This window comes from Nanorana parkeri, unplaced genomic scaffold, assembly GCF_000935625.1.
Source record: "Nanorana parkeri isolate BGI_ZX_2015 unplaced genomic scaffold, ASM93562v1 scaffold223, whole genome shotgun sequence".
NCBI lineage: Eukaryota > Metazoa > Chordata > Amphibia > Anura > Dicroglossidae > Nanorana > Nanorana parkeri.
In genome coordinates, this window is record NW_017306491.1 from 419,633 (window position 1) to 437,274 (window position 17,642).

The following is a 17,642-nucleotide window of genomic DNA, read 5'->3' on the forward strand; positions in this document are numbered from 1 at the left end:
CTAATTAGTTTGGTTGGCCCTCCGCTGACTTTTTCCAACTCAAGGACATATTTTCTTAGTACTGGTGACCAGAACTGGACCGCTTACTCCAGATGAGGTCGAACCAATGATCTGTAAAGTGGCACAATTATAGACTTGTCCCTGCGATATATCCCCTTCTTAATACAGGACAAGACCCTGCTAGCTTTGTTTACAGCAGCCTGGCACTGCAAGCTACCTTTCAGTTTGTGGTCTACAATGACCCCCAAATCCTTCTCCATTTCTGACTTCCCTAGCGGCATACCCATAATTGTATAACCCATTTGTTTATTTTTAATTCCAAAGTGCATTACTTTGCATTTATCAACATTAAACCTCATCTGCCACATTAATGCCCACTCCCCTATTTTATCCAGGTCCTCCTGTAATGTTATAATGTCTAATGTCTATAATGGTTCAAATCCTGATCAGGACAACTTCTGCAAGGTGTTTGCATGTTCTTCCTGTGCTTGCTTTGGGTTTCCTCCAGGTACTCTGGTTTCTTCCCACACTCCAAAGAGATGCTGGAAAGTACAGTGGCCCTGTAGTTGTGTAAATAGGGGTCTTAAGGTGCCCATACACCTTACGATTATCGTACGATAATCGTATGCGATCGACTTTTCGTACGACAATCGTAAGGTGTATGGGTAGTGTGCAACCACCAGCACTGATGAATCGTACGACTTTTGTCTTTCCTGCATGTTCGGAAACTTCAGTCGATCGTACGATTTTCGCATGGTTGGTGGCGTTTACGTACGTCAAAAGTCGTACGGAAACCGTACTTCCGGTATCGGTATTCGGCTAGTACCGAAAAAAAATATCGGTACTCGTACTGATAAACTTGTATCGGTGCATCTCTAGTTATGATCACACAAATATATGCTACTAGGGATGCATTAACATTTCGGCTGAAAATTGTACTATGGGCAAAATGCTGATAGTACAAAAATGGCTGATAATACGGTGCATCTCTAGCATCTCTCCTCCCTGCTGGCTGCAAGCTTCGGTCTGTGACCCCTCTGATGCCTGCTGCTCTCCCCTGCCTGTGTTGGCAGAGGGGGCACAGAAGCAATCGAGCTGCCAGTGCCCAGCGGGGAAAAGAGAAGCTGGCAGGAGGCTGAGAGGGGCGGTGCAGGAGAGCTCGCCTCCTGTGACAAGTGGAGCAGTCGGGATGTAGAGCGGAGCACAACACTCAGCAATCAGTACTGATCACTGAGTGCAAATAACCGAGGATATAGTAAGCTTGCTGTGTCCCCAATTATGAATGAACAGGAAGTGCTCTACATCATTTCATGTTCATTCAAGACTGTGGACTTAGTTATACTATCTCCAGAGGAGCAATCGGTATAGAAGCTTCCTGTTCATTCATAACAGGGGCTGCAGAAATAGAGATTTAGGACTCTGTGTCCTCAATCTCTTTTTCCATTTCAAAAGGGAAATATCAGGGGACAGAAGGAGTACTGTACTGTGCGAAGGGGATACGGGGAGCAAATGTCACTTTATGATTGTTTTTGCACTCTTCAGACTGTTGGAGCTGCTATGTACTGACACTTTACAGCATTCATGAACATTGATTAGCACCAACTGATGAATGTCCTCACCAGAAACACAGTGCAGAACTAGGTATAGTAAGTCAGTAGTGCGGAAAGGATCAGATACAGGGAGACCACAAGCAACACTAGTGACCAGTATTTTCCTGCTTGCCTTTTTATGGCCACAGCGTGCAGAATTCACTTGCTCCTCATGGCCTCATTCACAAGGATGTGCAGAGACTGTCTGTGTCCAATGGTGTACATGCATACCTGTACGGATGTGCCAATTCAGGTTGAACCATCCCCACTTGGTGCGGGTCTCTGCACGGATTTGCAAACTTGTAAGACTGTGTACGTCCTGAGGCCTAAACCATGAATATTGCTACAACAAAGAAAACAAAACAATGAGGGGGAACTCTTCCAGCCCTGAGAGTGAAATCTGCAGCCACCTTACTACAAGCACAGACTGAGCACACTAATATAATGACATGCACACATCAGGGGAACTTATATAAGGTGCCTGAGGAAAGTTCTATCTCAACTGGTTCTGTTGCCCATAGCAACACATTAAATCCTTTCATTTCCTCTACACAGCTTAGAAAATGAAACCGAAAAAGCTGATTCCAGTGAAATATGGAATAACTCTACATGCACTCTCTTTCTCTCTAGACCTGAAGTATGCTGGGATCTTGCATACTGCCCTAGAACACTCTATAGCAGCCCAGCATGAGCCAATTCCGTGGACGTCACATGAGACAGCCGCACCGTGTAGTCACTTCCGGCTCGGGCCGCCAGCCAATCGGTGTTGTGTTGATGTCGGGCTGCTGAATATTCATGAGAGAGAGGCGGTAGTAGCGGAGAAGACGGCGACTCTGGGCAGCCTGGGTGTGTGAGGAGGGACGCAGGGCAGGGGCTTCTCTACAGCCTATGTAGGCGCTATAGACCTATATATATATATATATACACACATATTGCTTGGCACTTCTTGCAGGGAGCAGCCAGGAGCCGGCAGAGCTGCGTGCAAGCATTAGGAGCCTGCTAGAGGGCCTACCACCCACATTGGTTGCCTGTCCTCCTCCGCCTGTGTGTCAGCGGGGGATCCTCACCTCAGCGAGACCAGCAGAGGGAGGCCGGATCCAGCGCCAGCGGCTCCCCTGCCCTCCTCTCCAGTGTGCAGGGGAGAAGAATGAGAGAGAATGAGCCAGAGAGACACCTTGGTACATCTGTTTGCTGGAGGGTATGTACCTGTGTGTGTGTCACCTTGGTGAGGGGTCACCCCGGGGAGATTGGCACTTTGCGATGGGCGGGGTACGCTAAATTTACAATGACACCTCGTGTGCCTACCGGGATCATTACTATTCACCCCGATATGTCCTGTCCCCGGCATTACATTTCATGTGTATTGCAGCATGCAGACATGTATGGTCTCTGTAACTGATGTGATGTGAGATCACAGATCTGACATGTCTGAGCTCTATGACTGATAGATTGCATGCAAGATCACAGGTCTGACATATATGTGCTCTGTGACTCATGCAAGATCACAGATCTGACATGTACTGCTCTGTGACTGATGCAAGATCACAGATCTGACATGCATGTGCTCTGTGACTCATGCGAGATCACAGATCTGACATGTATGTGCTCTGTGACTCATGTGAGATCACAGATCTGACATGTATGTGCTCTGTTACAGATGTGAGATCACAGATCTGACATGTATGTGCTCTGTGACTGATGGGTTGTATGTAGGATCACAGCTCAGTCATGTCTATAGTGTAATGACTACTTCTGATGACAGCGGAGTCCGGGGCCTGGTGTGTTGTTGTCACCTGATTCTGCCCATTAGGATCCATTTTCATGTCTGCGATGTAAAATTATAAGTTGGCCATACATGTGTAGATGACTCTTGTTCTGTCCGACAGGCTCAGCGAGAGCGATCATTTTGATTTTCCTATCTACGCTAAACAGCATGAATAGAGGAATCTCCACTGGCAGCCGGGGCCCGCAGTGACATCGGAACAGTGACTGCAGATAATTGGATGCAGTCATGGCTCAGCCAACTATTTTCCCCCCGGCCTCTTCAACTTTTGTCAAGCCGGGTGCTGCTGACAGGCCGCCCATGCTCCAAATTCGGGAACTGAATATTCAAGCCAGGTACGGATGGCTTAAAGTGACACTAAACTCGAGTGTTACATCTTAAATGCATTCAAGTACCTTAACTTTTACAAAAACTGTAGTTTATTTGTGTATCACTCGGCTGTAGATCCTCAAATCATCTCTGATTGGTGCGGACACTGTACTTCCTTCTGGAGGGTGGCTACTTTTCTTCCCCATGGTCCCTGTGTGTGTTGTAAAGAACCCACTCCCATGATGGACTACAATCTCACATTTAAATTACTAATTTCTATTGAGATTGTAGTCCATCACAGGAGCAAGCTTGGAGCGGTGACTACTTTACAACACACACAGGGACCATGGGGAACAAAAGTAGCCACCCTCCAGAAGGAAGGACAGTGTCAGCACCAATTCAGAGATGATTTCAGGATCTACAGCCGAGGGATACACAATTAAGATACATTTTTGGTAAAAGTTTAAGTACTTGAATGCATTTTTAAGATGTAACACCCGAGTTTAGTGTCACTTTAAGCCATCCGTACATGGCTTGAATTTTCAATTGTATTTCTCTTTTCTTTCCCAGTCTTCTGACAGTGGCAAGGTTTACTAAGGGCAGATAAATCCATCTCCCTTTACTTCCTGGAACTCTGGCACATGTGACTAGACATGTAACCAAGCACATCATCTCAGGGGAGGAAAATGCCTTTCCCTGAAATCTCATGAGATTTCCCAGCAATGCTCTTCCGATGTAACCTTCCCAGGATGCAACCCCTGGGCACGTTCACATCACTTTTGCCAAAGAGAACCAGGAAGTAGAAAACAAGAAATTGTAACTAAAATTAAAATATGTTTAATGATTGTAAGATGATTTCATATCGACATGCAGAGCTGCCTGCTGATGTGATTTTTAAATGAAAGGCGGTAAAAGACTGGTTTAACCCTTGCCGTGCGGGGATAGCTCCACTTCAAGAGTTAATTTCTCATTTGTCTAGAGTTGTTCTTTAAAGCACAACTCCTGGATTTTTTTTATTTGTTGGGTAACACATAGTTAACTGTAATTAGGTGTACACCACCTGCTCCATCACTGCCGTTCTTTAATATTTGGACTTTATTAATGCCGGGAAGTGTAGTTATTGCTATACATTCCACCCTGCGACAGAAGCGTTCTGTGAATGGGCCGGGGGAGGAGAGGTGGATAGTACAGCTTGTGTGTAGGAGACCCGCAGCTCTCTGGTTGCAGTCCTGGAAGAGGATAGTGATGGCTAGACTTCTCAGCATGAATAAAAGTGAAATAGTAAAGAACGGGCAGTGATGGAGGAAGCGGCATACACCTAATTACAGTTACCCATTTCTTACCAGCACATTTATAAAACAAACACTTTTTTTTCCCTGGCGTCGTCCTTTTGCTGGAGTCGTCCTTTAGCTTATAAAGGTCAATTATTTGTCTCCTGTTTTTGTACATACATCTCTTTTATTATGTCTTTGTGCATTTCTACTGTCTGTATTAGTTGTTTGGTGCACTTTTTCCAGTGTCGGTGCCCATGATGATGTGATACCCATACTGTTTGCTGTGGACATTGAAGTCTGAGACCAGTCATCTTCATAGTTGATCAGTGAAGGCCAATGTGTCCTTTTCTGTGGGTGGCAGCTGGTAATTCCACTGTACAGAGGTTCTTAAGAGATATGGGGGGACTTATGTATCATGATGACATCTGTTAATGCCAAGTAACAGTGTCATGGAATCTGAAGTGGTGCCGGGAATAGAGCAAATGAATGACTATGAGCATTTTTAATATTTGTATCTTTTGGGGGCAGAACCCGTGATACAATATAGCAGGACTAGACCAATCCCAGGAGCCAGGTAGCCAGTGATCCTTCAAAATTACATGTGGTGCCTCACTTTTAAGGTCTTCTCTAGTTGGCAATGTAGTTGCTTCCTAAAGAGATGCTGGCTCTTGAATTCCATATTCATTTATCCAGCTCTGGAGTATGGGCCACTCTTGTGAGGACTCTTAGAAGCCACATTAGTAGTCGTGTTTCAATAAACCGTTCAAGGTAAAAACGTGTTGTGTAGTTTTCTGGTGACTCCATAGCCTTTCATGTCACCTATCATTGTTTCACATGAATGCTATTCTAATGATAAGTCTCTTTGGTTTGTACCTGGGAGATAACTTGCAGGTATGGTTCTGATGAGTAAAAGGTACTTGTAGGTTCAAGGGGATGAGAATTCTTTTGGTTGTCGGAGTGTTTACACTTAAGTGTCTTTGTATGCTTCTCCCATCTAAAGGAATCGATGGTTATCTTGAGTAGTGTGTGCTTTCACTTGTTTGTATTTCCAGTTTTATTTGCAGTCAATATCGGCATGCAAGGGATGACGGTCGCCTACAGATCAGTGCAGCAGGTCTTCCCATACAGTGAGCAGATGGCATCATAGAATTATTTAAAGAATTAGAACTGAGATAAATGTATAAAAGGCAAACTGTCCTTCCTTCTGGAGGGTGGTTATTTGTGTTCCGATGGTCCCTGTGTGTGTTGTAAAGTAGCCACCACTCCAAGATCACTCCCATGATGGACTACAATCTCAATACAAATTAGTAAACTAAACATAAGATTGTAGTCCATCACAGGAGTGAGCTTGGAGCTGTTACTACTTTACAACAATTGGGGACCATGGGGAACAGTAGTAGTCCCCCTCCAGAAGGAAGGACAGCGTTGGCATGAATTCAGAGATGATTTGAGGATCTACGGCCGAGTGATACACAAATAAGATACATTTTTGTTACTAGTAATGGTATGTGTAAGATTTAACTCCTGAGTTTAGTGTCACTTTAACAGCTCTGCGATTGGAGCCCCCTGTTATTCCTATGTAAATACTGATTTATCGAAAACTCAGTAATTGCATAATGCAAAACATGCACAGGATTGCTCAAGAACACTGCACTACATTGTGAGAGATGGGAATTGGGTGCTTATTCCTAATGACTGGAAACTTGTGTTCTTACTGGTGTTCCAGGGGCCAGACAGTGCACTTAAACTTGGAGTAAGCACCTTGGTGCACCAGTCAGGGAAGATGGAAATCCTTTAGAAGTATGGCAACTTTGCTGGTCACAGGCAAAATCCAAGATTTCAAGGTCATGCAAGCATTCCATGTAAGCATTAAATAAATAAATATTGGGGGGGGTTTCATGCTGACTTGTCGTTTTTAGCAGTTGGTTGCCATCTTTTAGATTGACAGAATTCAACACCCTTTTGTTGTTTGTTTATTTTTCTTTCTTTTCCATAATTTTATTTAGCATCTATCTTAATTGGTTTTCTGCATGCTTCGCCTTGTAAGCTGCAGACGTTGAGAAGTTGTCTACCTGGAAATTCTGGCAACAAGGTCGGCAATGAAACATTTCAGTCTGGGATGACTCGCATTGGTGAAAATATTGGCAGGCATACAGCGGCACAAGGGCAATGTCCTATCAAGTATTGTAATGGCCAGGAATCAAATCACACAATTGCAGATTACACAATGTTGTTCAGCGTGGGCCGGATAAACACGCTGTGCAATCTAAACATGATTGGGCTCACAGGATGGTAGTGATTGTTTTTGCTCTCGTGGATACGACCCAATAAATGACCTGAAGTATGGCAACCATTTGTCTACATACATTCAACTACTGACTGTGCCATACTTATGACATTTTGGTGTCCCTTATTTTATGTGAAATTGAGCAAGAAGAAAGGTCAATTAAGCTTGTCAGGCAAAGTTTTCTCAGTCTCTGTGTTTTGGCATTACATAAAATACTGTGAAAAAACACTGCTTGGTGTTAACAAGCAGGCTGTATTTTGTATTTGAACCATGAGAGTTATCATAGCCACCTAATGTCAGAGATTGTAGATCTGAACAATAGATTTTTGATGATTCAATTGGAAATCATTGTATTGCTTTGCCCTGACATTTTTTTTTTTTTTTTTTTTTTTTTTTTTTAGTTTGTTTTTTTGAATAAAAGGCTGTGAGCTAAATAATGATGGATCAGATATGGATGTAAGGTATGGCCTAGGAGATTCACATCAACTGTGCAAGCAGAACATCTCTTGTGACCTAGCTTAGTTGTCAATGACACTTATTGATCTTGTGTACTACAGGTATGATTTAACGGTTTCTATTGTATTTTTCAATCTAAAGTATACCAGTGGGAAAGTTATGTCAGCCATATTATATCATATACTATATATATTCTTTACTCCTCGCGTATGTATACATACATACATACATACATACATACATACATACATACATACATACACTCTCGATAAAGAGGTACAATACACTTTTTTTTGTTAGAGCGCTCACCAATTGATGTGTAAAAGTAACCTATCACAACAGTTGTTTTCTGACCAGAACAGTGCTGGGGACTGCCATCTCCTTATTGTTCTAGTTAAAGTGGACCTTTACCCCCTTTTACTAAAAATCATCTTACATTCACTAGTTAACCCCTTCGTGACAGGCTTTTTTTCCTTTTTTTGCACCCATGTCATATTCCACATTTTAGTGGAATATTCCATATTCCTGAAAATTACTTAAAACCCCCAAAAATTATATATTTTCTGAAAGCCAAAACCCTATAGATTAAAATGGTGGCAGTTGCAAAATTTTATGTAGCACAATATTAGCGCACCTCCTTATCAAACCCCAAGATTAAGTGAAATATGCACTTGAATGCCCCCAAACACAATAAAATAACCATTTGTTTTAATAACCTATAAAAGATGAGGTTACAATGAGTAAACAGATACCCAACATGCCCAGGTTAAAAATTGTGTGCGTCCGTGAAACGGTGACAAATTTCAGTACCCCAAAAAGTCCATAGACATTGCTTTAAAAGCCCCCACAGGTCATCAGTTTAGAGATACCCAAAAATACTGGCCCTAGAATTACTGCTTTCATCCGTTGTGCGCGGCGATACCCAGCATGTGTAGCACGTTCATGTTTGCATTCGTAGGCGCACCCGACACAAAGGCTGTGAGCTAAATAATGATGGATCAGATATGGATGTAAGGTATGGCCTAGGAGATTCACATCAACTGTGCAAGCAGAACATCTCTTGTGACCTAGCTTAGTTGTCAATGACACTTATTGATCTTGTGTACTACAGGTATGATTTAACGGTTTCTATTGTATTTTTCAATCTAAAGTATACCAGTGGGAAAGTTATGTCAGCCATATTATATCATATACTATATATATTCTTTACTCCTCGCGTATGTATACATACATACATACATACATACATACATACATACATACATACATACACTCTCGATAAAGAGGTACAATACACTTTTTTTTGTTAGAGCGCTCACCAATTGATGTGTAAAAGTAACCTATCACAACAGTTGTTTTCTGACCAGAACAGTGCTGGGGACTGCCATCTCCTTATTGTTCTAGTTAAAGTGGACCTTTACCCCCTTTTACTAAAAATCATCTTACATTCACTAGTTAACCCCTTCGTGACAGGCTTTTTTTCCTTTTTTTGCACCCATGTCATATTCCACATTTTAGTGGAATATTCCATATTCCTGAAAATTACTTAAAACCCCCAAAAATTATATATTTTCTGAAAGCCAAAACCCTATAGATTAAAATGGTGGCAGTTGCAAAATTTTATGTAGCACAATATTAGCGCACCTCCTTATCAAACCCCAAGATTAAGTGAAATATGCACTTGAATGCCCCCAAACACAATAAAATAACCATTTGTTTTAATAACCTATAAAAGATGAGGTTACAATGAGTAAACAGATACCCAACATGCCCAGGTTAAAAATTGTGTGCGTCCGTGAAACGGTGACAAATTTCAGTACCCCAAAAAGTCCATAGACATTGCTTTAAAAGCCCCCACAGGTCATCAGTTTAGAGATACCCAAAAATACTGGCCCTAGAATTACTGCTTTCATCCGTTGTGCGCGGCGATACCCAGCATGTGTAGCACGTTCATGTTTGCATTCGTAGGCGCACCCGACACATGTTTTTTTTTTTTTTTGTTTGTTTTTTTAACTTTAAATGCTATTACATGGGGGGTCTTACAAGCCCCCCATGTGATAGCAGATGGTGGGGACAGGTACTCTTTAAGGTGATGCTGGGGGTCCAAAAGACCCCCAGTGTCACCTTTACACTCTAAATAAGCTATTAAAGTGCAGATCGCACTTCAATAGCTTTATAGCACTGACAGCTATATTCTGCATCGCTCCCGGTCCCATAGAACAGGGAGGGGATCGGCAAACGGGGGTTCTCGCCGACACCAAAGAAGCCGGGCCCGTGGGGGGGGGGCAACGGAGCCCGCGAAACACGGCAGGGGCACCCGGTCACCGAACCGGAGAAGCGACCTGGCGGCAGCTAAGCTGCCAGAATCGCTTCTACTGTACAGTCGGCTTTACAAGTTTAAACAGAGCTTTTGCCGCCAGGAGTCTGTTTAAACAGCCCCGATGCCATCGACGTACACTGTACGTCGTTTGTCGTGAAGGTGTTAAACAAACTTGTTTTTCATTTACTAACAAATGGAGTTCATCTACTTCCTGGTCCAATTTTGGCACAAATGATGTAATCGTGCCCAAACATTGCATCCTGGAAGAGTTTTACCAGCAGAGCATTGCTGGAAAATCTCATCTGTAATCTCATGAGATCTCGGGGAAAGGCATTTTCCTCCCCTGAGATGATGTGCCTGGTCACATGTTCTAGTCACATGTGCCAGAGTTTCTGGAAGCAAAAGGAGATCTAGTATCCTGCCCTTAGTTAACATGTCCACTGTCAGACGACTGGGGAAGAAAAGAGAAACAAGTTATGTAAAGAATACAACGCCTGCAATTATCTAGAAGTATCTGTTTGTAGATTGTCGTTACTTAACATTTCTAAAGGTGTGTTTGTTGTTATTTTAAAGATATGGGTAAATGTCCGCTTTAAATGGGGGGCTGGTGAATGAGCATGATCCTGAAAAGGTCTGCTCTGCCCTGGAACTAGCAGTGCTATAGGGGTTTGGTCAAGGCAGCCTTGATTGCTACCTGCGACAGGTAACGCTGTGAGTAGGAGCATATAATAGGATAAAGAGGTAGCATGCACTATTAACTGCAAGGTATGTATGAAGATATTCCTCGCAGAGCACATATTTGATCGTGCATATTGTCCCTATGGTTAATAAGAGAATACATTTTTCTGCTATACAACTACTTCTCACGGCCTACGCTTTTAAGCACCATTAGGACATATGACCAGCTCTTGGAACGGTCTGTACTGTACCGTATATCAGAGCTGATTTCCCTTAACGTCTTCCAGGACAGCATGTGAGATGTGGAGTTACCTCCCCCCAAACAGGAACGTAGGAGTCGTAGGAAGGGAACTCGGTCGTTAAGTGAGGAGTATCTGTACTGTACATAGGCAAAATGAAAGTATTTTTCTATTAAAATATTTAATGGTGACATGTATGGTAAAAGGTCATAGTATAATAGAAACACAGAAGTAACTAAACTGCTTTTATGGGAAGTAACATATAATATTCCCTGGAAACGGGTTTCACTTTTCCTGCGGACTGACAAGTATTTGTTTTTGTTCGATGCGCAGCACATTATCATTGTGTCAGTGTTTGCGGGTAAATGTCTCCAGAGAGCCGCCGCTCACTGTTTGGTCATGCTGCTGAAAAGTGGGCCAAAGGTCACAGGAGTGAGTCTGTAGGGCACATTGCTGAAGTTTTTTCACTATAGGAAGAGGAATTACTTGTAAATGCAGCTTTTCCACGTCACAAGTAGAGCTGTACAACCAGGACAAAGTGTAAAAGCCCAACTCATTTGAAGTTGCTCAAGAACACACAATATATCATGAACAATGCTGTAACTCCGAACTTTAGTCCCTTCCATGTGCACTGTAGGGCTCATGACAATACTTATGTTGAGGTCACCTTACTGAGGCATTCATGCTATATGGATTGTTTCAGTTTGGGTTTAAAGCAACACTAAACTCCGGAATTAAATCTACAGAATGCATTCAAGTACCTTTTTAAAGCATCATTCAACCCTCAGGGTTTTTTTGCATATATCTACTGCTAGCAAATAGTAGAAATATGCAAAACTATTGCCCGCCTGAAGATCTGAGGATTCTCGGGCGGCCGCAAAGGGTCATGGGGTGGGTGCATGCGCAGTAGAGATCTTCGGCTGGGAGAAGAAGAGAGAGGCTGTGGGACAGGAAAACACAGCAGTCAGCGCTGGATCAGAGACCGGCGCCAGCGCTGGAGGGACACCTGAAAACTACTGGAAAGAAGATAATCGGATCAAGAGGCATCATTTAGGCCCCGTTTACACCGGGGCAGTTTGGCCACGCGGATCCTATACATTGCTATGGGGACTGTTCATGCGACCGCGCTGCTCGGCGCGATCCGAACTGCTCCCTGGCCCTTTTTTGCCACGCTGATCAGTGCGCTTTGCCTACAGCTTTCAATGGAAAAACGCTGATCAGTGCTGAAACGCAATTAAAAACTCCCAAAACCTCCCTTTTGACATCAGCGTGGAAACCGCGCATATCCGCAGCCACCCTGGTGTGAATGAGCTCTTAAAGGAGAACTATGAGGTGAGTGCTTTTCCGCTGTCACAGGTCGGCTCAGTAGACCGGGGGGTGAGCGAACACATACCGGCGTTCGCTCACCTCTCGATCCTGTCACGGCTCTCTGCCGTGACAGGGGAGGGGCTGGATTCCCCGCTCCGATCCGCCAGCGCTGACAGGCGGAACAGAGGGGGGTGGGTACAGCTGGCTCTGCCTCTAGATAGGCAGAGCCAGCTGTTAGTCACGCAGCTGGGCGGATCCGGACATAATTGTCGGGATCCGCTTTAGCTGAGGCGTCTTAGTATACCGCGAGCAGCAGCTTGCGGTATACTGTGGCGTCTCAGTATACCGCAGGCTACAGCTCGCAGTATACTGAGACTAGGGTGACGGGAGGACGCTAGTTTGTGTCCTCCCTTTACCCTAAGGAGAACTATGGGGAAAAGATTTAACCCCATAGTTCTCCTTTTAAGGTAAGTTCTTACACCAGCATAGGAGGGAGGAAAGAAAATTAGACTTTAATGTCACTTTAACTAAATTGTAAGAAAAATTTTAAGAAAATTGTATCTTATTTGTGTATCACTCGGCTGTAGATCATCAAATCATCTCTGAATTGGTGCTGACACTGTCCTTCCTTCTGGAGGGTGACTACTTTTCTTCCCCCATGGTCCCTGTGTATGTTGTAAAGTAGCCACCACTCCTGCAAGCTTGCTCCTGTGATGGACTACAATCTCACGTTTTGGTTTACTAATTTGTATTGAGATTGTAGTCCATCACAGGAGTGAGCTTGGAGTGGTGGCTACTTTACAGCATACACATACATGGGGAACAAAAGTAGTCACCCTCCAGAAGGAAGGACAGTGTCAGCTCCAATTCGGAGATGATTTGAGGATCTATAGCTGAGTGATACACAAGATACATTTTTGTTAATAGTTAGGGTACTTGAATACATTTTTAAGATTTAATTCCTGAGTTTAGTGTCACTTAAATACAAATATATATATATTGAGTGTTTTAATGAAAACTAGACCTCAGAAGAGCTTGTAGGCCTGTATTTGCACTTTCCTCCAGCAGTAGTATTGGAGATGTGAAGGCTACTGGCTATCCTGACATGTATTCACTAGTTTCATGTATAAATACATTGTAAAACAAGTTGCATGTTCTTGGCAGACATTTTAAAAAAAAAGTCATCTGATAATGTGCTCTGTCTGACCTATTTTTACAAATTTGATTTCTTCATACAGGCCACAATTTCAGAAATTGCTACACATGCCAATTCATTGTTATCACATGGTTGGCTTCTAACTTATTACTAACGGTATTTATTATCAGTCAGACTTTGAGATCTTTGACATCTAATTGCAAAGTTGCTCAAAACTACTCCATGTGTGTAAATGGAGACATTTACATGGTCAGTGTGTTCAAAGTTGATATTTTAGGTTAAGTGGATGATGAAGAGTTTTTAAAGGACCTTGTTGTGTGCATAGTATACTTCTAATACTTACTGGTACTGCCTCTGCTGCAGCCCACCTTAACTCTCTCTTGCAGTGCTACACCTCTAGGATTTTCACCATCTGACACTTCAGATGTGTCAGTCGCCACTGTGCTCTGTTACTCCATCCACTGGCCGCTACATGTTGTTCTGAAAAGATCGACTGGGGACATAGCAGCCGGGGAGAGGAGATGCAGGCATCAGGCAAACACAGAAGTGTCGGCGGCTAAAGACCCTACCAGTGGCTATAGCCCTAGAAGAGAGCAAAGACAGGCTTCGATGGAGGTGGTACTCATAAGTATTATAACTAATTAATATTGTATGTGGGTGTTTTTATCCCTTTGTGACAGGGTCCCTTTGAAGAATAAGTGCACTTTTAGGCAAGGTGCATATTGTGCTTATTCTTTTTGCACTCCTCCCCAGACCTAAACAATCCCACCCTCCCCTGTCTGCAAATTTATACTTCCCGATTATACTTGCCTTACCAGCGCTCCCTCGCAGCTCCGGTCTCCTCTGAAGCCAGGACTGAAATCCAGGGTGTTGGCTGGTGCTGCACGCTAAGGCCTCATTCACACTGCCGTACAATACGCTGCTTATATGCGCGTACTGTAGCATATGCAAATAAATGGCTACGTAAGGCGCTGTGTAAAGATGCGCAAAAACAGAATGGACCCGAGATGCGTCCAGGCAGCGTATTTCTGCATATTGTACGCGTGCACAGTTCATTAACATTTCTATCACGAATGATGCATTCTGGGATTGCATATAGTACGCGCATACATACGTGTATATATACGCAATATACCATTTTGCTCTTGCGTTGTGTGTGCATGTGGCCTAAAGCAGACTGGTGACATTACTCCCCTGGTCAGGTGCAATGTTAGGCTTATCAAATGGCTGCTGGAACCAAACAGCGTCACGTGGGAGGAGATTACATGCTCCCCTCATACCTGAAAGCATCAGATATTGCCAGATATGAGAGAGGGAGAGCTTCTTTCTCAGCTGGCCATCGTTATTATTAAGGCTGCAATTTTAGGTGCCATCCACAAAGAAATCTAGGAAGTTCATAGCGGTTCATTAAGTTATTCAAAACTACGTACATAGACTTTGATTACACTGTCAGCCAGTTGTTCTTGTTGTTAATTTCATAACACTGATTAAAGACGGGATCGTTTCCGGTGATTGCTTCTTGTCGCTGTCTCAGCACTCGGGTCATGTAAGGATTCTGCTGCAAGGGCAGGACTTGTCATGAAAACCTAGTTCGTTCTGGATTGTTATGTCAGAGGTAACATTGACCAAGCCTATGTCATACTATTTGTAGGCAATAAAGACATGTTTGAGCAGTTTACTAATAGGAACTCGTGTGTTTTATTAAAAACCTTTGCTATGCCAGCTTGTGCCGTTTGTTGAAACTGATATTTTTAACTGAGATGGGAGCGACGTGTTGGTGAAATATGTTACCATCTTGTTGAAGTTATTTGTCCTAAAGTACACCTGTGCCAAGACTATGGGCGTTAGTCTATTTACATATTCCTAACAACGCAGTAAAAGCTTTAATTAGGGATGTCCCGATGCCACTTTTTCAGGCCCAAGTACAGGGTAAGTAAGAAGAAAGAAAAAAAACATAGCGCAAGCTCCGGCGCTAGGCTTCGGGGCATTTTGACAAGTACAAGTACTTGTCAAAATGCCCTGTAATGGGGCCCGATTCCGATGCTAGCATCGGTATCGGGACATCCCTAGCTTTAATGGCTAATGGGTGGGCTGACCCTAATTAATGGTGTGTTTCCTCCCACCAAGAAGCCGCAGGCACTGCGCTCAGCCTCCCATGGAAGTCTGGCTTTACACAGGCATATGCTGGTACTTGCATACAGCTGCGTTTGCGTTCCGGGAACTTACGTCCATATGACGTTTGTTGGAGGCTGTATGCAGCACCTGCGGTTCCTTGGTGTCAGGATTTCCATTGTAGGGTCTCAGCCTCCTGTGTGCATGAGGCCTAAAACAAGCCACTCCTGACATCTCTAGCTGCAGTGTAAGGTTATTATTCTTCCGATCCTTAAAGATAACAATAAAGCCTGCAGGGTGCTTTTAGACGATTTCTCACAGCTTAGAAACATGTGCTGTTTGTTTACATTGGAGGACTGACAGGAAGACAAGATTCTATTGTAACAGGAAAAGTAGCTAGGACTTTGGTGAACTTGGAAAGCAAACTTGCCCTCAATGCTTGTAGATACAGAGGTGAATGTGGGCGTGTTTTAAAGTGCATAGCCTGGGCACAGGTCCACTGTAGTGAAACTTGTATAATTAGTACTCTTTCACACATGCACATTGTAGTAGCGCATCATATGTGTATTTTGGTGTCATTTATTTTAAATGGGTTGCAGTTTACATTTATTTTAAATGGGTTGCAGTTTACAATAGCATGATGTGCATTGCAGTGTGCCGCGCAGAGAATTGATGCTTTTAAATGATAACCTTTTAAACCTCAATGTACAAAAATGTATTTCCATGCCTGCAGGTTTTTCTGCCTGATATATTTTCCATCGAACGCATGCCAGTGGAAAATGAATCAAGCAAATAAGTGTGAATCCAGCATTAAAGCCATTTTGAATGCATTTTGCCTTGCAATGCAGTGCTCCTGGTTTGCGTGGGTCCTTCGTTTAGTGCAACAGTGTATTACAGAGAAGAAACCATGAAGTTTATTTACTAAAGGACAAGAGGCTTTGTTTAGTTTGTAGTGTAGGTTGATAAGTAAGGAGAAGCTTTGTTCACTTTGACTATTCAATCATGTGCACTATTGTTCACTGTACTAAGTAAACAATCCCTACTCTTTTAGTAAATCAATCCCTATGCTTTACTATGAGCTTCATCCCCCTCAGTAGCTGCAAGTCGCTGGCCAACAGAGTTAGGCTAGGTGTAGAAGGACTGACTTCTCCCTCGAGAAGGATGAGCAGGAATACCTACCTGTCTAGCTCCTGTGTTTTTTGTCTCGTCAGGTTTCCTTTTAGGTAAAGGGGTTAGTTGGGCTAGATAAGTGGTTGCTGTTTCAGTATAGGTCTCCATTATTCTATACATTACTGTGAGAGTTGGACCTGTCTATTGTGAAGGGCGGATTGGGGCTTAGTAAATAATGCAGTGTATGTGCACCTGGGCGGCCTATATGGACTAAAGCAGTCCTATTTAAAACTGGTGTTTCCGAGGCATAACCTGGGGATGAATTCATGTATTTAATGAAGCAGCTTTAACAATGTTATCAGTATACAGACAGATGCTTGAGATTGCATTGAAATCATTTAGAAGTTTTACTTCTTAGCAAAATGCAGTATTGGCTGAATGCTGATGCGATTTTAGTGAAAGAGGGGTCCACTTTTAAGGATATATACAAATCACACCAAAAAGGGGAATTTAGCATTTCTGGCAGCTTTATTTTTATTTTTTTGCTACTAAAAATCGCGTGTTTTGTATGAAAGGAATAATTTAATCAGATTGCTTTCAGTCTCCGATGTCTTGAAGTAAAGTGATTCAGCAGGATAGAAACTTCAGGATAATAATCCTTTGGGAGTGGGAGTGCAAGAATATATCTTAAGGTGGCTGTACACATATATATATGTATATATATATATATATATATATATATATATATATAAACAACAAAGCTTCAGTAAGAGACAATTATTTCTTGCCACTCTGAATTTTGTCTGTCTCAAACTTTTAGGGCTGCTATCTCAATATTACCATTTTACATTGCAATAGCGGATTGATGTGGTGGATCTGGACCTCTGATCGTTCATCCACCACTTTAATACACCCCCCCTCCCCCCCCTCACTTCTCCCTTCTGGAGGAATTCCTATCGTGGGTAGTTCTTGAGTGAAAACTTTCTCCAAAGATTTAGGAAGATTTTGGCAATATTTTCCT

General features: G+C 42.9%; 1 protein-coding gene across 2 annotated transcripts in view; it reads left to right on the forward strand.

The window, feature by feature from the left end:
- The first annotated feature begins 1,026 nt into the window (after nt 1-1,026).
- The window catches only part of SLC25A36 (solute carrier family 25 member 36), a 51,855-nt gene continuing 35,239 nt past the window's right edge, over nt 1,027-17,642 (forward strand). Inside the window, exons 1-2 of one of the 2 annotated variants that reach the window (XM_018556067.1) lie at nt 1,027-1,065; nt 2,697-2,787. In XM_018556067.1, coding sequence (XP_018411569.1) covers nt 2,747-2,787 — 41 coding nt within the window. In that variant the 5' untranslated portion in view covers nt 1,027-1,065; nt 2,697-2,746. Of the gene's footprint in view, nt 1,066-2,364; nt 2,788-17,642 lie in introns of those variants that run through there. The other variant, XM_018556066.1, reaches the window with a different exon arrangement.